The 23,735-nt window shown below is 33.9% G+C and overlaps 1 protein-coding gene across 1 annotated transcript in view; it reads left to right on the top strand.

Annotated features, from left to right (window-relative positions):
• LOC129222374 (dynein axonemal intermediate chain 7 homolog) overlaps window positions 1-23,735 on the top strand; it is a 74,638-nt gene that overhangs the window by 35,646 nt on the left and 15,257 nt on the right. Inside the window, exons 9-10 of the mRNA XM_054856870.1 lie at window positions 13,880-14,039; window positions 16,663-16,769. Of these exons, the coding sequence (XP_054712845.1) occupies window positions 13,880-14,039; window positions 16,663-16,769 (267 nt within the window). The remainder of the gene's footprint in view (window positions 1-13,879; window positions 14,040-16,662; window positions 16,770-23,735) is intronic.

The following is a 23,735-nucleotide window of genomic DNA, read 5'->3' as shown; positions in this document are numbered from 1 at the left end:
AATATCAAAGAACGAGGAATAATTATTAAAGTAGAACAATCGACAGAATGGGTCAGTAACATGGTTGTTGTTGACAGCCCCAAAAAGTTACGAATTTGTATTGACCCTAGAATGAAGCTATTCTAAGGCCTCTTTACCCCATTCCAGCAACCGAGAGGTTACTTACCAATCTGCAAGGATGTACAACCTTCAATGCATTTTTGCTCGATGCTAAAAATGGGTTCTGGCAACTACCTCTTGATGATGGAAGCTCCTACCTCACAGCATTAGCAACACCTTGGGATAAGTACCGATTTCGTGTTCTGCCTTTCAGCTTAAACAACACACCTGAAGAATACCAAAGAGCAATGGAAGAAATTTTCGAAAATGAGCCACAAATACTGCCATATTTTGATGACATAGCGTTAGACTCAGAAAATGTGTCCGAGCATTACTCTTTACTTAGAAGAGCACTTACAATTGCCAGAAAAGCTAATTTGAAGTTTAATCCCTCAAAACTGCTGTAAGCTCAACAACAAATAGTGTACTTAGATCACATAATTTCATACAATAGTCCGTGGAGTTTGTGACAAAAATACCCAAAACATTTCACTTCCGGATACCAGTCTGAAATTTTTCACAATGCTTATGTACATATCTAAGAACAAAAATCCGCCGGGAGGCATTTGATCAGAGGTCATGAACCCTCTGTGATGACGTCATCAAAATGGCCGCCTTATTAAGAGAAGTACGTTAGTTTAACTGCTTAGAACTCTATTATGGATCTTAATATTGCGATATTAAAGTACATCATTTAAAAGCGCTTTAAAAGAGCTATTTAATAGTGATTGACTTTTTTTCCTATCACTAATTCTTTAGGAGTTATTTCAATTAACGTCATCAAAATGGCCGTCTGGAAAGGTGAGTACGTACGTTTGACTGCTTAGAACTACATTACAGATCTGTATATTGTGATATGAATGTGTATCATCTGAAAGAGCTTTAAAAGATCTATTTAATAGAGATTGATTTTTCCTCTTAAGACAAGTAGTTTTAGAGTTATTAAAATTTCCGTCATCAAAATGGCCGTCGTGAAAAGGTGAAAAGTTTCGTTTAACTGCTCAAAACGCCATTAGAAATCATTCTTCCGTAAAAAATAGGTACACTAAATAAAAGCTCTAAAATAAACTATAAAAATATGAATTTGTTCCCCCCCCTAGTAAATAGTTCACTGCAAAAACGTAACTACATGGGGCGGGAGGGGGGGGGCATTCTCATTGAACTGTTCCAACTGTTTCACCGCATCTAACCCGCTCTGAAACTTTTAATTAAAAATTCCTTATCAGATTAAATACATATATGTATTGTCACATAATAATTCACTTCTCCTGCAAGTGCGAACGTTTGCCGTCTAGCGGCAAAAATCAGAACAACTACTCGATTTTTTTTTCCCGCCAACAAGCTGTAACTTTGGATTGTAATCCGCCTAGCTCGTTTCTTTCCAGTTCAGCTGTTCTCAGCAATAATTAATTCCATAGTGATATGTTTATTATTCAGATATAATTTTCAATAACTGAATATTTGGTTAATGCTGTAGCAAACAATATCAAATTAAGGTGAGTCATATAATTCTATTACACGGTTTGAAATCGATAACTTCAATTGTTGGTTCCATCTAGCATTAAAATTATCATTCATTCCTTTACGTCCTTTACAATAAACAAAACGTATTTAAAACTCGCAATATTTTTTAGAATAAATTTTTCTCCTTCATTTGGTCCATGTGACCTCAAAATACTAACATAGCTTGCAATCATTTCTTTCATGTGCTTTTGAAAAAGTAAAATATTTAATGAATAGAATGTTTGTAATCTAGATCCCATCTACCCCTGCTAAAATCTATTCAGTGGGCAATGCTGAATGAGTATGGTGAAGATAAAATGTTGGTCATGTTCGGTGGTCTCAACATATAGAAATGGGTGTTTTATCTGCAATAGGTACATGAATTGAAGGAAGTGGATGAACTGAACTCCTAGTAGAAGCTCATGTTACAACATCAGGAAGAGCAGAAAGAACGCAAAACGTTTCGCATGTGAAGTGAAGTCTATACGCTCACAATTTTGCAGTAACCACTTTCCAAGTTCTGTTAGAAAAAGCGTTTCAAAATCGAAAAAATATAGATAGACAAAACATTTACAGACTGGGTTAAGCGAAGATCAGAAGAATCGCCTCAGTTTATTGGAAGATCGCCATAGAGCTAGAATGCATACTTTTAAATCTGATGCGTACTATTCGTCAAGGAAATTTCTCAGATTTTACTGTCACTCTTGAGAACATATGTCCATGGATGTTTGGTTTGATCATACAAATTATGCCCGATGGCCTTCAGTATTTCTGTGCAATCTGAAGCAGTAGAGATGCATCCAGCTATTTTTCAAGAGTTTCATAGGAAAAATATATCTGGCTCCAAAACTGAGAGGAAATTTTCCAGGATGGCACACGACCATTTGCATGAGCAAAACAACAAATTAATTTTAAAATCATCAACTAATCTATCACATTTAAGTCATGAGGTGTCATTAATACAATGGGTGGTTGCTGGACCGGAAGTTGTGCGCCTGATTGGGGAAGTTGAAGAAAATCAGATCCTAAAGTCTGACGTCACTACTGAAAAGCTAGATACTAGATACATGAAGATACTAGAAGCTTTTGTATTCGGTATGAAACTCATGTTTCCAGCCTAATTGAAACATTTGAAGAACACAGGAATCCGGGAATCCTTTCGAAGATGACGATTTAACTACAGTAAACAGCAACAAAATTATTCTCTCGGACGAAAGTGCCATTGCTGTGATGGTCAACGCAAGTCAATTCAATACATTTGTAGAAGATCTCTTAGTGTTAAGAAAATTATCCATACATGATGTTATTGAAAGAAACAATCGCCTCTTGATGAGCAGAAAAATATTTCTATTCAGTCCAAAGACAAGCAAAACATTGTTGATTTGAGGAGGGGTAGCACTCTTTTTGCTAAGCTATATGTTGCCTGCCAAGCAATTCAAATGGATGTAAAAGAATTTTTTTTCTCATGAAAACAGCTCGTGTCTACCTTCTATATCCAACCTTGGCAAATTTAGGAAACCACTAAAAAAGTCCGGTGTACTTTCTTGTATCGTTCAATCAACTGGACTGGTTTTGACGGCTATTCCGGAACTAAATTGTTCATTTATGGTGCTGCACTGATTCACATGCTTGTTCCTCAGTCGAACTGTCCAATGATACTGTGATTAGATTATGAAGCCGCACATATTAATGAGACGAAAAAGTGTTCATAGGGTAGATTTAGTTTTTGACCGGTATTCAAAAGGAAGTTTGAAAAGCGACACGAGACAATGGAGAGGATCTGGACCAAGAATAAGTATTAAATCCAATGTTTTAATACCGAAGTCATTTACTAAATTTCTTGCGAAAGATAAAAAAAATTGAGCTTTTCGAATTTTTGGCAGAAAATCTCGTGAAGATGGATCTACCAGATGGGAAGCAGGTTGTATGCTCGTACAAAGACACTGCAATTGCTTCAGCCAAGAACAATTTCGAAACCATGTTTCCCGTATCCCACGAAGAAGCCGGTGCGAGGCTATTCCTCTATGTGCAGCATGCAATAGAATAATTGGGTCATGTAAAGATCACCGTGAAAACTGTTGACAGTGATGATGTAGTGGTTGCTATGTTCCGAGTTCCGAAACTGCAAGAACTATGGGTGGAGTATGGAAGTGGAAAATATCTACGGTATCTTCCCATTCACGTTTTGCACCATAAAGTTAAACAAGGTGTCACAGATCTTCTACCTTTTTCCCATGCCTTTACATGAGCACTCGGTGTCTAGTTTTGCCAGCATTGGTAAAACTAGGTACTGCATGGAAAATGTGGATGGCAGTTAGAGATGTTGACAAAAAATTTTTGTACTCGACTAAAGTACTCGAGAGTATTAATGAAGAAGATGAGCATTTCCTACTTATTCAGCGCTTCGTAGTCTTGACGCATCATTCAACAAGCTCAGTGGAAACCGTAAATGAGGCTAGGAGAATTTTCTTCACCCAGCAAAACAGACCAGTTGATTGTATTCCAGCATCTAGCAACGTTTTTCTGCATCACCTTAAGAGAGCAATATTGCAGTGTTTACTATGGACAAGATGTCTTCAGCAAAATTTTCAGCTCTTGGATCCATATCAGTGGGGATGGAAAAAAAATTGGTGAAGAGTTTGAACCTCTTTGGTATGCACACCCCAAAATAACAATGCAGAAATTACAGGAACTTATATCATGCAAGTGCAAAGAGATGTCTACCCACTGTCGATGCTTCAGATCAGGTCTGAATTGTACACTTCTTTGTAGTTGTGAGGGTCAGTGCAATACGTAAAACGTTCCTTAAAAAAACTTAGTACAGTTTTTGTTATAACAGCTATTTTTTCTTTGTTATTAAAACATGTAATTTTCGTCTATTTCTCTTATATGTTTAAAATGTAAGCATTTTAGCAAAATTGTTTTATTATACGATAGCATTCTCGATCCATTTTGGGCGGTGACTTTGATTATTTCTGCATTTTAACCTTTCTTTCATTCAATATAAAAATAAAATACTGACAAAAAGTATTAAAACATGAAGTGCAAATTTAAATTTAATGAAACTGGAAAGAATCTTTTATAATGCAGGTATAACAGTAAAAGTTTTACTCCAATATTGCAGAACACAGGAAAGTCATTGTTTTTCTATCAATTTTCACGTAGATACTATAATAATTATTAAACTATTTGTCTTCTTTGCTAATAATAAAGCTCAAAGTTTGTCTGGATATCTGTCCGGATGTCTCTCTGGGACGAGCATAGCACCTAAACCATTCGGCCGATTTTCATGAAATTTGGCACAGAATTTGTTTTTAGCATGGGGGTGTGCACCTCGAAGCGATTTTTCGAAAATTCGATTTTGTTCTTTTTCTTTTTCAATTTTAAGAACATTTTACCGAGCAAATTATCATATCGTGGACGAGTAAATTACAAAATTATCATAACGTGGAACGGTAACATACAAAAAAATTTTGAAAAAAAAATTGAACCGACTTCAAAATTGCTCTAAAAAGTGAAAAATAATTTCATTCTTTAAACACCATCGATAATACTTTTAAACATAATTTTTGAAGTTGGCGCAAAAACGATCGATAAAATCATTCTCAGCCATCATAACTCAACTACAAGTATAAATTTAACCACGTCTAGTTTCTTCACTACCACATGCATTACGCATTGATGACAGCATATTTGAGTAACGATATAAATGTTTCGTTCCTAAGTTTGGATGATTTTTTGATAAAAATATGAACGAAGCATGGTTACAATGGATTTTACTTTTTGTTTTTGCGCCAACTTCAAAAATTATGTTTGAAAGTATTATCGATGGTGTTTAAAGAATGAAATTATTTTTCACTTTTTAGAGCAATTTTGAAGTCGGTTCAATTTTTTTTTCAAAATTTTTTTTATTTCATTCTTTTTAGTGTAAATGTAGATATTTCAGTAAAAGTAAGAAGTTACCTAGTAAGAAGTGCGGCTCTATATCACTGTATTGCTTTAGAAAAGCTTTTATTAAAAATTATCATTACAATTACTATTAATGTTACAGTTATATGGCACCAAACTTTTATAACAATGAGTTTCATATTGTCGCGTAGATGAAGATAGCGAAGACAATGTGAAAGCCAAATGAAGCGAATACTCGTTAGTCTCAACGCGAGATCTTTATTCAGAACCACGAATGAACGTTACATCTCCTTATATACAACTTGAAAAATCGCTGGAACTTTCCAGACTTGAAAAGATACAGAAATTAATAGAACATTCGAGAAAATACGGGAAACAGTAGAAACGAAATTTTAGTAAAATTCACTTTGTCCTAGTCGGGATTTGAACCCGGGTTGCTCGTGTGGGAGACGAGAATTCTACCACTGAGTCACCGTTATCCACGGATGAAAAGTGCGAACTTCGCTACAATATCATTTTAATCATTTAATAGGGAAATTTACTGTTTTTTGCCAATAACTTTTTTTCTAAAGAACAAATATGGTCAAACAAAGTAATGGGACCTAAGTTGAGCCATCCTCTATCCATTAAAAAAAAATCATCAAAATCGGTTCACTAGGTGAGATGCTATGAGTGGACAAACAAAAAAAAAAACATACATACGGTATGAACTGATAACCGCCTCCTTTTTGAAGTCGGTTAAAAATGATGAGAAGGCCAGGGCCCACCCAGGGCTGTGGTGCAACTGAGGAAGGAAGGAACCATAAAATGGCCGAGAAAATTAACATAGCAAATTGGGGAAAAATTCATCATCCATTGTTTGTAAATATACAGGCGAATCAAATGACCTTTTAATTTTTCTACGAGCAAAGCTGTGCGGGTACCGTTAGTAGAAAATAAAACTAAGCTCTGTTGAAGAGCTTTTTTAAACGGCTTTCAGATAATGTATTTGAATTTTACAAAAATATGACCTATTATGTAGTTCTAAGCAGTTAAACCAATGTACTAACCGATACATGGAGGCCATTTTGATGACGTCACTACAGGGGATCTTGACCTCCAATCGATTGCCTCCCGGCGGTTTTTTGCTCTCTTATATGAACATAAGTGCTGTACAAAATTTCATACTGGTATCCGGAAGTGAAATGTTTTTGCACAAACTCCACCGACTACAAGGGGATTGAAGCAGATCCTATTAAATTTCAAGCTATTAAGGAATTCCCACCTCCTGCTGATAGAAAGTCTTTACTAAGATTTCTAGGAATGGTCACCTACCAGGCCAAATTCATACTCAACTTATAAGAATTCACTCATTCCTTGTGACAACTGCTTAAAAAGGATAATGTTTTCATATGGGAGTCTAACACACAAATATTTTTTGAAAAAATCAAAAGCATATTAACACAAGCACCTTGCTTAAGCTTTTTCAATGAAAACAAGCCAGTTCTGTTGTCTGTTGATGCAAGTCAACATGGTCTGGGTGCTGTCTCATAGGCGGATTTAGGAAGGAATTCCTGGGGGGGGGGGGGGGCGGCAGGATTTTTTTAGCAACATTTTAAATTGCCCCCCCCCCCAACTGTTTTGGTTTGTTTTCCCATGATGCATTTGGCTATGCTTTACTTTTTTTCGTGTGTCGTTTTCATTACTATGTTTTTATACTGTCCTTTTTGAATTGACCTTAAGAGAGGTGACTGGTATCAAGAGAGTGACGCAAGGCTCCCTTTTAAGTGGGACATAGAATATCTCCAATTTTAGAGGGTCCGGGGGTTTCTCTCTCAAAGGAAATTTTGTAAAATGGATATGAAATTCTGCATTTTGAAGCCTTATAAGGGTTAATTGGATCGACAGAAATCTCGGGAAAAAATAGACAAATATTTTTTTTAAAAAATAGTTTTATGATTTAAATGTGCTTTGTGATGTAAATGTGTGTTAATACTTGTGTTGTTAGTACTTTAAATGAAATGCTGAAATTAGTTTTTTCAAGCACTTTTCATTTTTTAAGGAACAAATCATGCAATTTTTTACGAGTTACGGACCCACTTCAAAGTAGTGGCCCGAAGATGTAGCTTGTTTATCTTATAGGCAAATCCAGTCCTATATGTAATTCACTCTTACCTGCAGATTTTTGTAATTTTTACGAAAATTCGTCAGTTTTTACGGTTAAAGGATTTTTACAATTTTAGCAATCTAAACGTGTGAATCCAGAAGGTTCTTCAAAATCTTTCGTCCATGGGTGCAAGACCTTCCGTCTCAGGACGGATTTCCGTCTTGGACAAAATTTCCGAGACGGAAGTCGGGGCGGAAAGAAATTCGATGACTTTCTTTCAAAATTTACTTAAAAAAGAAAAATTGAGTGTTTGAAAAATATGCTTTAATATTACTGGACCGTTCCATAACCACGAATTTACATGGACATTCTCTCGGTTTTCCGCCATGGGCTTGTTTTGTTTGCAACGTGTTTTTGGAGGAGTGACCTTTAGACTCGAGTCGTTCAACTTTTTTTAGGTATAGCTCTGTTATTTCCAACTCACTGCATTGCAGGCTGAGGAGTTGCTCGCTATTCTCCCTGATTTTTCGAAATAATCGGCTCTAATTGAAAATTTAGCCTTTTCTCATGCTATTTTCAATCATCCTTTCGTTTTTCATTTGTGGTTTTTTTTTTTTTTTGTTGCAAACTTTACACGAATAAATGAAAATTATGTACGCTGTTAAAATGTCTTGAGTTGAATCTGAATCACCGATTGAGACTGACTGCTGACAAGATGAAATGTTTTCGCCACAGCAAAAGGCGTCCACCATACCAGGTAAAATGGAAACTATCAGGGATTTTGAAGATTTTAATGAAAATGGGAATTTTGGAAATGATTGGGGGGAAATTTCAAGCTGGTTGAAAACACCGATGGGCAACCATTCCTGCATTTTTGACAAAGACTTGAGGAAGCACTAAATTCCAATGTCATTGAATCTAACACTCATAGAATGGAAATATGGAGGGGGGGAGAAAGAGAGAAAGGAAAGGAGAAAAATAACGGCAGCACGAGTTTGCGAAAAAACGCTGCTCTTGCTAAGAGGGTAAGTCTGCAAATTAACCCACGATACTGAGGTCTTAAAACGTTTATATCATGGACAATCTAGGGGGGGGGGGGTATTTAAGGACTCCAGTATAAAATATCGAAAAACTGAATTGAAAGCCATTTTTGAAGCTGGGAGTGATTTAACATTTCTCCTCTGCAAAGTCTTAAAAATTTAAAAGTCAAAAAGTTTTAGGGTGTCTTTAATGATGTAAAAGTGGGGAGGGGGAGGTTTTAAAAGGAATTGAGAAAACTGATGGAGTTGTAAAAGCACTAATTTAGGCAATCTTTGGTGAATTTATGAGAGATAATTTTGGTGTTCTAACATGAAAATGTTTTGTAGCTGATGTATTAAAACTATTTGAGGCTATACTTAAATGACTTAAATGAAAGGGGTTTTGGGACCCTCTCCCGAAAAGTGTTTTTAATTGAAGTCTTAAAACTTTTAGACTATCTTTGGCAATGTCAAGAGGGAGAGTGGGGGCTCTCTTTAGACGAAATTCCGAAACTGGAGTCATAAAAGTGCAACTTTAGACCGTCTTAGGTTTCAGGGTTCCCCTTTCCCAAAAAATATTTAAAGCTGAAGTATTCCGAACTCAGCTTTAGGTAATCTTTGGAAGACTTAAGAAGAGGGAATTCGAAGGCTTTCTCTCAATAAGTTTTAGAATTTAAATTCTTAAATATTCGGTGATGGAAAGGGGAAACCGCAAATTTTTAAATCAAATTTAGTGAACTTAGGGGAAGGAGTTTAGGGGTGTGAGGGTCTCTCTCCCCGAAAATTTCTCCGTGCTGAAGTATTGAAATGCTATTTAGGCTATTTTTGAGTGAGTTAAGAGTTAGGGAAATCGTTTGTGCACTTACAATTTTTAATGAAATACGCCCCTATCCATTGGTTAAAATTAATATTTTAGAATAGGTATTTAATTATAAGATCGATGATCTATTTTCAACAAAACTGCACGAAAATTTTTAATAACATAATAAAACTTGATTTTTAAGAAATCAATAATCAAAAAGTGCCAGAAACTTTATCTCCTTAAAGTCTTCGTACACTTTAAAAAATATCTATATATTAGAAAAATAATCTAACTTTTTACTAAGTTCGGGCAGTATACCAACAATACCTTTTAAACGTCTGGGAATAGATTTCATTGTTCTTCCTTTCTTTTTTTGTGCAATTTCTGAGTAAGTGTTTAACCGCACTTCAAGTTTTACTGTTTCTAGTTTGCTTTTCGTTTCAATGTCGTATTTTCGTAATCTAGCCACCAGATATCTCTAAATATGCTACATTAAGTTTAAATCTGGGGATTGAGGAGATATTTTTAAGATTAAGGACAATTTTTGAGGCACCAGACGCAAACGTTGAAAACCGTGTGCTTCTCATCTTTATCTTGATAAAATATAAAGTTGTTCCCGATAGCCAAATTTTGGGCTAATAATTAAAAATTGTTTTTCAAAATATTCAAATGAGCAGCATGATTCACTATTTCATCAAAAAATTCCAAACTAACAAGTCCTAACGCTGATATGCATCCTCACACAAGAACACCTTCACCGTACTGATTAACTGATCCAACTAAGTTTTAAGATTAAATTCCTCATTTTTTCTTCTATTTACAATTACAACACTTTAACCTTAAATGTTGAATTAATTTTCATCTGTAAGTAAGACGTTATTCCAAAACATTTTGAGCTTATTTAACATTGATTTTGCAGTGGAAAGCGTAAGCTTTCTGTTATTCGCAAGAACGAGAAAATTTCTGCCGGAAAAGGTCCCATTTGATCCAGCTAATCAGAGAGCTTGGCGAACAATTTTAAAATTAAGTGCGAAATTTTTCATTAAATTCTGCAGAAACTTTTACAGCACTCAAATGTGTATTTTTCATAATTTTTTTAACAGTAAATCTCCGATCACGCTTTGTTAGCTTTGCCAGTTGACTTTTTCTAACCTTGCTTTTGATCTGATTCCGTTCTCAAAAGTATTTTATTAAGCACTTTACTATAGAATGGTATACATTAACTAATTCAGAGAGATTTCAAACCAATTTACCACTACTGTGAGGGGCAAAAAATCAAATTTCGAATGCTCTTTGTTGCTTTTTCACGAATACCAGCCATTTAAAAATAATAAGCAGAATATTAGGGAATAAATGCACAACAAATTCAAGCCAAATGACTTTACAGTGTCAACACAATGCAAAAATAATTTTTAAAAAATGACCTGTTACAATTTTAATCATGAATTTATTCCAAAATATTTCAGCGTACGGTGACTTTCGTGGCGTAGTGTTTCTCTATCTCTTCGTTTTTTGGCAAATTTCAAAAATAAAATCAGTTGTGATGTAAAAAAAAAAAAAGGACTTCATATTCGAATTTAGTTTTGCGTTAATTTAGTTTTACTGCAAAATTTCAAGGTGTACGAACACTTTTGGGAGCCACTGTACATCTAATGAGAGTATCTTTTTAATGCAATATTTCACAAAAAACTACTCGAAATTTGGACTCGTCAGACAAAATTTTCTGGGAAAGAAAAGTTTATGGGAAGTTACAGTGACCTCCTATCATGTAGCCCCTGAATGCCTGCTAATCAGGTATGCTTTTACAAGAATTATTTTAACATTATGAGTTCTATCGATGCTAATGCGTTCAACTTTTTTTTTTTAAATGTTCCTTCTTTTAAAAATTTTAATGAAATGGCTGCTTTAAAAACTGAGCTTCAACTATTCCATAAAAACTTTAAAGTTAACTGCTTAGATGAAGTAAAGAAAGCTTTGTCGTCAGCTGTTAAAGAAGTTAGGGGTCTGTTTCAAAATGTTGAAAATTTGGTGCAGCTGCTTTTGGTGTGCCCCGCTTCGTCGTGTGAAGCTGAAAGAAGCTTTAGTGCGCTGAGAAAGCTCAAAATGTATCTAAGGTCGACTATGACACAAAAGCGGTTAAATCATGTTGCTTTATGTTACATTCACAAAAATATCTTGAATGAAATTGATCACAAAAAAATAGCACAGATATTCGTATCCCATATGCAGTCTAGAAAAAATGTATTTGGTGGAATTTATTTTTTTTTCTTATTGTGTAAATATGTAAATCAAGATGTACTGTTTAAAAATTTTGTCTTGAATGTAAACCCACTTCTATTTGATGTCAAGTTTTTATCTCATATACTATATATATATACACGCATTTTTCTTGATACAACTTGAAAATGAAAGTGTCAAGATGGTCCCCCAGCTGACGACGCCAATGCTACACACAACACACAGAGGTATTGTTGCCTGCAAAACAAAGGCAAGGGAATATTTTTACTGGCCCAAAATGAACATCATAGAAACATACATTGAAAAATGTGAAATATGTCAAAAATATCAGAGGGCGAATTGAGAAGAGCCTTTATTTGAAGAGATACTCCTAACAGGCCATGGCAAAGAGTTGAAGCAGATTTTCTACAACTGAATGGAATCAGATATTTATTATTGACTAACTATTTTTCAAAGTATATAGAAGTGCAACATGTGCATGGGACGTCTGCTCCTGCTGTTGTTATTGCAATGAAATCTACTTTTGCCAGGCATGGAATACCTGATGAACTTGTAATTGATGGAGAACCACCTTTTGACAGAAAAGAGCTTGAAAACTTCACGCATGAGTGGAACATAACCCACTGTATAACATCTCCATACTGGCCAAAAGCAAATGGACAGGTGGAAGGAGCTGTACAAACTTTTAAAAATGCCATGAAAAAAGCAAGTGAAGACGGGAAAGATCTCCATGTTGTTCTTCTAGACTACAGAATCACACCGACAAATGGACTAAAATCTCCATCTGAGCTCTTAATGGGCAGGCGTCTCAGATCATTTATACGAACTTTGTCTGAAAAATTGCTACCACATTTTGATATAAAAGAGGAAGTTGAACAACTGAAAAGGAGACAAATAAACTAAAAGAAGTATGCAGATAAGGGAAAAAAAATCTCTATCCAAATTGACGATTAATCAAGAAGTGTGGATCAAAGTAAAACCAAAAGACCCTTGGACAAGAGCCAGAATCACAAAAGGTTCTTTTCGCACTTACGCAGTAGAAACACAGAATGGAAGAATCTATGTTCGTACAGGGCCGGATTTGGAAGTGTGGAGGCCCCGGGGCAACGAAGGAGTGGAGGCCCCTAATCAGGGTTCGAAAAGATCATCATCATATTTTCGAAAATATCCGATACTTTGATATATATCCGAATATTTTGATATATATGTATGTATCCGATATTTTCAATCAGTACTTTAATAGTAAATACATCCTGAAGTTACTGCTATTTTTTTATTTAGGATATTTTGTAAAAATTTTACTGTGGGGGCCCCTTTGTTGTGGAGGCCCCGGGGCAGTAGCCCCGCCTGCCCTCCCCTAAATCCTGCCCTGTGTTCGTAATAGAGTTTATATACATCCTTTCAAAGGAGATGTTCCTGAAAACAACAGAGAACCGTAGAAGACTTTTATTGTAAAATTTGTGCTGATAACACAACAAACACAAACAGTTTTTCTACTGTCCCAAGCAATCATTCTATACCTGCGGTGCCTAGAAATTGCACATGTTCTGGGAGGTTGCTAAATAGACCAATAAGGTATCAAACATAATTCAAATAAGGACATAAATGAATGCTATAATATTAATTTCCATTTTTGTGCCTGTTATTATCTAACTGGATCAGAGTGCAATAATATTTATGTATGTATATTGTGCTAAATTCAAAGTTTATTACTGTCACATTGTGTAAAAAGTTTTGTAATATCAATTTCAAATTTGTAAGTTTATCCATGGAATATTTCATTTAGTATATTATTAATTAGCGGTTTTGGTTTTAGCTTATTGTATGTAAATCATCATAACCAGTTGTCAAAACTTTAATTTATTTATATAGTCCTTTTTACTGGTATATATAATCTAAAAAAAAAAAAAAAAAGAGTACATGATATATATTGTAATTAATAACTTCAACTTCAATCTTAACTGTAATTGCAACTAACTAGCTTTGTTTACATCTAGCTGCAGCTAGTATGGCTGGAACGAAACGTTGTACATATGAATAAACGTAATCGAGATTAATCGTTGAGGACTTCACTCATTTCTATTTAATACTATTTGTACTGGTTATCTCCCAATTTTTAATTTTGCCACTTACATCACTTTGCTTCTCACTGTTTCATACTGGTATCAATTTGGATTTTTTTTTTTTTTGCTATTCTTATTATTTTTTTTTCATTTGGTTTAGGTGAGGACAAAGTGCTCAAGCATATTCCATATCATACAAGTATCATCCCAATCAGACATCCTAAGCCAGATATGTCCCCTGCTGTTGCTGCTGAATTTGCTGATTCTGAAATCAAGCGATTTGACAAAGAAATGTGCAGTGCTATATCTATTTCAATTCAGTGAGTAAAACTTTCTTGTTCCTGTCCGTCATTATGTAAATCCACATAAATGATTACTTTAATAGTTAATGTTCGAGTAACAAAAAAACCGTAAATTTGGTTTTGTAAGAATGAAGTTAAAAAATGCAAATCACTTGTTTTTGTATTATTTTTTTTGTCTTGTGTGTGAAACTTTTTTGATTACCGTATTACCCCGCATTATCCGGAATGCCGGGAAAAAGCGAGGTTGACCAGCATGCCAGGAAATCGAATTTTCCGGCATGCCGGATTATTTGCGGTTTATTTTGCAACAAAACAAAAGTAAATTTTCCCATTTAGTTCCAATCAGAAAGCAAACCACTGTAAGAAAAAAATTAATGAATCCCGAAAGTAACCTTCTTTCAAAAAAATGTGCTTGTTATTTATAATAGGTCCTTATTAATGGATTTGATTATATGCCAATAAAATAATCCAGGAAAAATCATCATTACTGCGATTTGTTAATAATTTTTTTAAATAAATTATTTTAGGCTCCTTTTAGAGAAGTAAGTTTAATTTTTATTTATTGAATAACTATGGTAAATTCTTTAGCACTGGTTTAAGGGGGGGGGGTAACTTATCGCTTAAATGTTTGTTTACTTAGTTTTAATGTGTTTTTTATAAAATTATAAAATTACGGGGCCCGTCCGGAGCTTGTTCGGGTTGAAAAAGTTATCTGTCTTAAATAAATATTATGCAGATTTCTTTTGTTTTAAAATATCATGGTATCATGCTATACATACACTTTTTGTTTCGTTTTTTAAGAAGGGTTTTGAAAAAAATTGATTCACTTCATTTCCTAATCAAGAGAGACCAACCTTTACTTCCCCGTCAACAATATAATCTTCCGGTATGTAACGTTATACGTTTGACCTTCAGTTTTGATGATTGTGATGGCATAAGACGTTTTCATTGTGAATTGCTATTACTTACATTAGAAATGGAAATGTACAAGGACCATGGGTTTTTGAGAAATATTCCTGAATGACCTGCTGCTGATCCAGTAAGAATCCCAGTTATAATTCATTTGAATAAATTTTGATGCATTAGCATTCTGTGACTCTAAATGTTTCCCAATGTTCAAGGCTAATAGAATACTATCTATTTTATCTTTTGCTGCCCAAAATACTGCAAAGTTTTTGGCGATTCTAATACTGACGCCGCAATTTTTTTCCTCTCAATTGATCCCATCCATTATCATTTATTCCAATGAGAACCTTTACCAGTTCTGTCTTTGCAGATGCAAGACAATCATAGACTGTTTTTATGTATGTAGGAACAAAACCGTATGAAACATAACCTGGTAGTGAAGACAAACTATCCTCTCCAAACCCAAATGCGTGAAAAGGTTTTGGCGGTGTTTATGCCTCCATCGTGATTTATTATTCACTTGTTTCTATTCCTTAGCATTCAGTTCAAAGGAAACCTTTAACTATTTTGTCATTGCAAGTATGGGGCAATCAGCGTTAGTGTTTGCGTACATAAAAATAGATCAGTACAAAAGATAAACTGCAAGTGAAGACAAACTATTTGTTTAAAAAATTAGTATTGGTACATATATATACATAATTTATAGCCTATGTCACTCAGTAAGAATGCACCTTTCACATAGTGAAAGAAGTTTTCAAATAGCTGCAATGGTTCCAGAGATTACCTCGAACATATAAATACACAAAAATCCGCCCTCTCTCTTTATAATATTTGTTTTGATTCGTTATTAAACAATATTTTTCTTGTTAAAATAACAAATGACATTGTTAGTAAATATTATTACAAAATCAAACTGTTTATTAATGCTAATGAGATATGTATAGAACTTATATTCATTTTTAAGCTGAACATTCATTTTTAAGCTGTTTTTTAAAGTATTAATTTTTTTTTCTAACCTCGATTTCTCCGGCATGCCGGAAAGTACCAGACAAATGTTATTGAAAATCTGGTGTCCCCCGAATTTTGCGGCATACCGGATAATGCGGGGTAATACAGTATGAAGCAACCAACTGATCGTTAAAATACTTATAATTGTTTAAGCAATTTTTCTAGCTCTTAAAGGTGAAAACTCTTTTATCTCGCTTAAGAAACTGAAAAACTTCTTGAAATTTTGATATGGTATCCTGACATATTAGATGATGTTATTCACAAGTTATTTCTTGTAATAAAAAGGCATCATTAAATAGAAATAAATGAACATTTGTATTTGTAGACAATATTGCTTGTACACATGATTGTTTTGTATCTTGTGCAAATCTAACCTGTCATAAATTGTTACTTAATGACTTCATGCAATCTTCATTTACTTATTATTTCTTTATTTTATCTATTTAACTCTCAAAAGCAATATATATATATATATATATATATATATATATATATATATATATATATATATATATATATATATATATATATATATATATATAACATTTTCATCTAAAATTATTTAGAAAGGAGGAGTACAATAAAGATGAATAGGTATGGATAATATATTCGGATATATCTAGATAATACCTCATACAGTTTTTTGTAACAACAGATGCTCTGAAGAATTATTCTGAATTATTCAAAATAATATAGCTGAATTCAATAATAATTTTAATACTTATAGGCTTTCTGAGGAGATTCTTTTCCTTGAACAGCCATTGCCAGCCTTTTGGCTTGAGGACAGAAAAGGTTTTACCACTATTGGATTTTATGAAACAAAACATGATGAAGGTTAGTGTGAGAAATTACGTAGCCTTAATATTAATTCATGTATCATGTTATTTCTTGCTAAAATGACAATGTTGGAAATATAACAATGTTTTATTTTGGCATTATTCATTTGTTTGTTAGGTGTTATATTGGCTAATTCTAGGAATTTCAAACTGATATCCTTTCAATGTTACAGCTGAAATATATTTTGAAACTTTGAAAAAGACCTATTAATCTTACTACTATTATATATGCGAAAGTTTGTCTGTATGGATGTATGGATGTTTGTTACTTTTTCACGCAAAAACTACTGAACGGATTTTGATGAAACTTTACAATAATATAGCTTATGCATCAGAATAACACATAGGGTAGTTTTCGTCCCGTTATGGGGGGCAAAACCCCCTTAGGGGAGCAATAAAACACAATTTTTGTATAAATTCTCTAATATTGGGATGAAAAAATACTTGCACATATTTTCATTATATGTCCATCGAAAGCTCTGATTTTTCTGATGAAGATGGCACCTGTTCGAAATTTCTAAGTAGAATAAAAAATGAGTTATGAGCTTTTTAGTTCCATGTTCGAAGGCTTTCCTCAACTCAATACAGTATTTAGTGTATCATCTCAACTCCCTGTCGATAGCGACAATTGTTGTATTGTTGACTATTTTTGCTTTTCGTGACTGTTCAAGGCTTTTCTCAAGTCAAATCTTGAAGTAAGATTTTTGCACAAGATTGGCAAATAATACATGATTTGGCTGATCATTTTCCACTTAAACGGAACTTTAATGTAATGAATGGTTTTTATTTATGCTGATTGAACACTTACTCATTATCTAATCAACCAGCAGATCGCCAAAATTTTTGCAGAAAGATTTCCGTAGCTGATGCATTTGGCAGTTTTTTCAACGTCGCTGTTTTTGAAGCCGAAGACTACATCATAATGTTTCTCAGCTTTCACCATGTAAACAAAATATCACCAATCAAAGAATTTTCAAAATACTTTTTTTACTGTGTTAAATAATCCAGCAACTAAATTAGGCAAATCCATAAACAGCACAAAAACTTCCATTAATTTTCCTTTTTGCACAATTTCAAACAATCACCAAATTTTACTACTTATTTTGGAAACAATTCGGATGAAACTGTTTAGCGCCATTTTATGGTGACCAAAAGTATCTCAGCATCTGGCGACGATATCTCTGTAACAAAAATTAATATCATATCGTTTTACAAAGTAAGGAAAGAAGGGGGGAGCATCATCGAAGGTACCCCAAAACGACTTTTGCAAATTCGGTAAAATCGCACCAAGAGCCCACAATGATTGAAATTTCCCAAAATAACTAAGCAAGTATAAGGGGATTACGAGCGCAGCTACTTTTTTTTAATCACTTCGTACTTCATTAGCCATACAGAGAAGGTTTTCAACTCCATGTTTAAAAAAAAGTATCAACAGATTAATCTTTTTAAACATGAGAAGATTATTTTCATGTTTTGGAAATTTGTATATGCTTAAATATAGTGCTTTCGTTTCTAAATCAATACTATTTTGTTCTTTATACTTATTGCTATTTTAGTTTTATGGGTAAGGAAGAAACTCGATTTTTAATCACGTCAAAAAGATGTGTTTTAAATTCTTTCACTTAAAACAGAAAACAAAAGCAAAAAACGATTTTTTCTCATATTTATTACTGACCCAGGCAACGCCGGGTATTTTTGCTAGTAAACCTCCATAAAGTCTTTTCATTCATGTAATTTTACCGATATAAATTTATTAATAAAAGTGTGTGCGAAAAATTAATGAAACTAAAAATAAAATAATTTGCTCACTTTAAAGTGGAACCATAGGCGGATTTAGGCCGAAATATTTGGGGGTGCAACAATAACAGGGATCTGAGGAGGGGGGGGGGGATATTCCCGGAATAACAAGGCAGTGGCGAAATCAGAAAATAATTTTAGGGCGGGACACACTTTAAAGTCTAAAGAACGCGATGTAAACCATAATTTGTAAGATTAGGGGATGAGCAATTCTTAACATTTCAAACTGCAGAAAAAGTCTTAAACGAAAGTCGATATTAGAAGCAATGGGTGAATCTAGCTACTGGTTTGAAATGGGACTCACGCCCAAGAAAAAATTTGAAATAGTAGTTTTGAAAACGCAGTTTTACAGTTCTTGGTGATATTTTAGAGGCAAGAAAGATACGTGTGGCTCCAAGGCTATGTTTAGAAATTTTAGTCTTATAAATGTGATTATAGTTCATATTTATAGTTTGGGTTATGAATGAGACTCATAGACCGTCTCCAATTGTTTGTTGAAAAGCAGATAGAAATACGTAACCCCTTCCCCTCCCCCATGCTACCTCTTTAACTTTTCATAATTGAAGTTCCAAAAATACTACGGAGGACAATTTTTGATGTTGTTACCGGACGGGGTGTTCTGGAGCTCTCCCTTGGAAAATTTTCGAAATTGAAGTCCTAAAAATGAAGTTCTTCTACAATAATCTATGGTATTAAAAAAAAGGATTATCCCACTTAAATATTTCGAAATAGTAGTTTTCAAAACCAAAATATTAACAATTTTTGATGATAATAGAGAAAGGGGGGTCATAGGCCCTTGTTCGAATATTTTCCAAAATTAAAGTCATGGTGTAAGTTACATGGTGTAAGTAACACATGAGTATAAGACCATATTTGGTAACGTTATGGACACTGCAGTTTTTCAAAACTGAAGCTCTAAAAACGCAATTTTAAACGATTTTCGATGTATGGTGATTAGAAGATCTTCCTTGGAAATTTTACGAAAGTGAAGCCCAAGAAACGAAATTTGAGGTACTCTGTAATAACTTAAACTGGAGAAAGGGTTTTGGAGAAAAAACATTTTGAGGACTAATAGAAAAAATGAAAATGAAATAGAAAAAAAATCAAAAAAAAAGGGGGAGGGGGAGACATGAAAAAAAGAGGATTGTGCGAGAAGGCACATAATTCACCGCCAATAATCTGAAGCTGTTGAAAAATTTATATGTCAGTATTTCTTTTTGAAAGAGAAATTAAGATTTTTCCCCAACATTCTCTTTCTTTTTCGTAAAATAACTGCGTTTTCCCAAAATAAGATCTTTTCTTCTCTTCAATAATAAAGAATATCTTTTTTTTAAACATCTACTCAGCATTTTGTGGGGAGGGTCAGGGGCGGCAAATAGGGGGATCAAGAGGGGGCGGTCGCACCCCCAAATTTTCTGAGCAGAATGATAGAAAATGAGTGAATTCAATTTATGTAAGACGGAAATCAATGTTCATTAAAGGAAATCTCGCTGGTTCTCAGCAACTACTTGATGAAACTCGACACATTCCCAGACTAGAAAAAGTGTTTTTCATTATTTGGATGATGACTTAGAATTTCATGAAGTATTTTCCGGCCTTTTCAGAACATAGAAAACTGATAGAGAACCATAGGTAATTTTAACTAAAGAAGACATTTCTTCATATAGGCTAAATATTTCATACTTGTGCGCTCAGTTTAACAATGGTATGTCCAATATGAAAGGCTCGTGCAATGTGATTGCATGGTTTTCACAAGAAAATTCCTTGATATTTTACATTCACTTTTTGGTTCATTTTTCGTGTATATTTACTTAGTGAGTGTTCATCGCTTTCTTCTGCTAAAAACACGTTTCAGCTGTTCAATTTATTATATGCATTCATAGAAACTTCTTAAAAATGCATGTGATTGTTGAATTAAAAAAAACATATCAACAAATACCTTTTATGGGGATCTATAATTATGCAATCTCGGAGTGACACAAGATGGTCTTCAAGAGTTAAAACCATAAAAACATTTCTCTATAATTTCAAAGCAGTGATTTGACGACTGGAAGAATTATTGCAAAAGTATTCTTTCAATATGGTGAGGAAAGCTCATGCCCTTCAGCATGTATGACTTCGTTTGAATTTTTATTCAATTTGTTTATATTGAGGAAAGTTTTTGGAAAATGCTTTACTCTATCAAAACATCTTCAATCTGCTACCCTTAATTTTCATACCATTCAAGCCACAGTTCAATCTAGAATCTACAATTGATCTGTGCACCATACTACCATAATTCAATCTACAATTGAAACTGAAAATAGATTTTACACAGATGTATAATTCAATTAAACGTGAAACTTTTCAAAAAAATTCTGCCTCCGAGCCAATTTTAAAAAGGCGGAAAAGAAAAATAAATAAAACGAGCTGATGTGTGCATCACATGACTTCCTTTTACTCCAATTTAATGTCATTTTCTCATTATTGGCAGTTTTAATGCGATTAAATAGTTTACTCTCTAAATATCACCAACAATGGTCAAATTAAAACCAAATTTTAAAAAAAATTTAAATTTTTTTTAAAAAAATTGCCAAATTTGTCGCCAAGTTGGCGATCTATCGCCAAGTGTCCGCCAAATTATAATACCTCTTGAGTTTACATCGAAACTAACAATGATTTCCCCCAAAAAGGGGCAAAAGACTCCCTTTTGAACATCCGAATGCAACCAAAAAGGGAGGTGCACAACTAGATCCAACTAGGAGTCTACGTACCAAATTTCAACTTTCTAGGACATTCCGTTCTTGAGTTATCCGACATACATACGCACGTACGCAAGTACATACAGACGTCACTAGAAAACTCGTTGCTTTTTTATCTGGAATCATCAAAATGGATATATCGCGTGTCTTTACGTTCTTAGTCACTTATCCACGTGTGGTCGAGTCGAAAAAAAAAAAAAAACTCAACATTCATTCGGGGGTGAGCAAAATGGAAATTAAGGTCGATTTTTGAGTGAAAATTTTTTCGCGAATACAATACTCCCTTTTTTGTAAAAGGAAGTAGAAAGTGACAAAAATCTACCTGATGGTGTGAAGTCAAACATTGATTTTTTTAAAAATATTTTGTATGAAGTAATAGATTCAGTTTCGAATGAAATTAACACAAGATTTGATGATAATTATTTTTCTGTATGGTTGGCTCTATATTATTTGGATTGGATTTTGAAAACAAAAATTAAAGTGTTTCAATTATGAGTAGAATTTTTAGCATGAGGCAAGAAAAATTTCAACCAATATGCCGACAGACCGGTTATCACATCCAGGGACTGCAGTTTCGTCCTTGCTATGGACTCATCATTCTGGAATAGTGAATAACAGAGCTTTAAGCAGATGACATCTCATTGAAGCTGAGAGCGCCAACGAGACTAGATTATTCAATAATGAAAAATGAAGCCCCTCATAATTTTTGAAGTTGGTGATTTTGAAGAGCAAGATATAAAAAGTGTTTTCATACATAACTTTGTTACTTCAATTATTTTTTAACTATTACAATCAGCTCAGCTAGTAGAGAAAGATTTTTTTATGTCTCAGGAGGTTAGAGAATTATTTTCGAAGCACAATGTGCAAAAAAATCAAACGAAGTCATACATTCTAAAAAGCATGAGCTTTTTCACCATCTTTTCTATTTAGCTGTGCTGGTAAAACAGAACGACACTGGGCACTGATAGATTAGTAATACGATTCCCTGCTCTTCTGAATTCCAAAAATCATGCATTAAAAGTTTTCCAAAAGGTATAAAAACTTTATCGAGATGTTTTGTGTGATAACTTATTAGAAAATGAATCAACATTTTAATTGTTTCTAATACTAATTTTTATTCATATTAAACCGATTTTATGACCACTTCCTGTTAGCTTATGTGTGTTTGGTACCGCACTGTGGTAATACATATTTAAGAAACTCGACCCCCCAAATGAAAAGCTGAAATGCCGCCCCTGGGGAGGGTCACCAGTCTTGTGCCCCTTCTCCCCTGGATGCACAACTGCAGCAAAATGTCCGGAAGTCCTCCTTCAAAAAGTTTTGATTATTTACCTTAAAATTGTTGGTTTTCGGTTTTTTTCGGTGTAGATTTTATTGATCAAGTTTCTTGCAATAGCCATGTTTTTTTTTTTTTTTTGGACTTAATTAGCCATTGTTGTTTTAAAATAGAAGAATTTGTATTGATATACGAATAAACACCCAATTACAGAACATGCAATTATTCTATACAATAAAACAGCACAGAACAATAAATTGTTTGAGAAGTTTCTTTATTTGCATGAAATTATTTATTAGGTTTTTTTTTTTTCCAAATGGATAAAATTACTTTCACTAGCGACGTGTGGTGATACACTGGATTCAAGTAAATTTACTAGTATAGCAGCTATCTATTTTTTTCCCCCTGCGTTTCTGAGTGAAATATACTAAACTAATTTTTTTTCAAAACCCAACCAAAAATTTTGGGGGTGCGGCGCACCCCCTGGCACCCCCGTAAATCCGCCTATGAGTGGAACATAAAAATAATGAGAAAGATTCTGTATGTTAACAGGCCTGAAATTTTTGCAATCAGGAGGGGCTATTTTGGTGTATTTTTTAACAAAATGCGTTCAACATAGACTTTATGTACCCCTCCCCCCCCATTCCGGAAAATTTTAAAATGACACCCCTGTGAGGTGTCAGGGCTAACTGTCGTGAGGTAAAAAAAAAAACACAGGGTGGTTCGAGTTTGGTAGCCTTTTAATTGTTTCAAATGCATAAGTAATGCATGATCTGTATGATTATACGTATAGTATGTATGCTCTGTATGTGTATAATGCATGTACAGAGCATATGAGTGAATTCAGCTTCTAGTTTTGGAAGGAGCCATTGCTAGTTCTGAGTAGTACTTGATACAGGAATTTTTATGATAATAAAACATATACATCTATTGAAGCCCTTAGAACAGTTTAATCAAAGAAAGTACTGCAGAGTTGTAACCACACACTTTTTAAATCATTGCATTTAGGGTGGTCCAAAAAAGGCCCTTTTTAAAAAATTCCTGATTTTTGTTGATCCTACCCCCTCATTTGGTTCCATCTGAGTAAAAAATAATTAATGTGAAGTTTGAGCTCATAATTTTAACATTTAGAGGTAGCTCAACAGCCTCA

This window comes from Uloborus diversus, chromosome 5, assembly GCF_026930045.1.
Source record: "Uloborus diversus isolate 005 chromosome 5, Udiv.v.3.1, whole genome shotgun sequence".
NCBI classification, from domain to species: domain Eukaryota; kingdom Metazoa; phylum Arthropoda; class Arachnida; order Araneae; family Uloboridae; genus Uloborus; species Uloborus diversus.
This window is presented reverse-complemented; position numbering and strand designations above follow the sequence as displayed.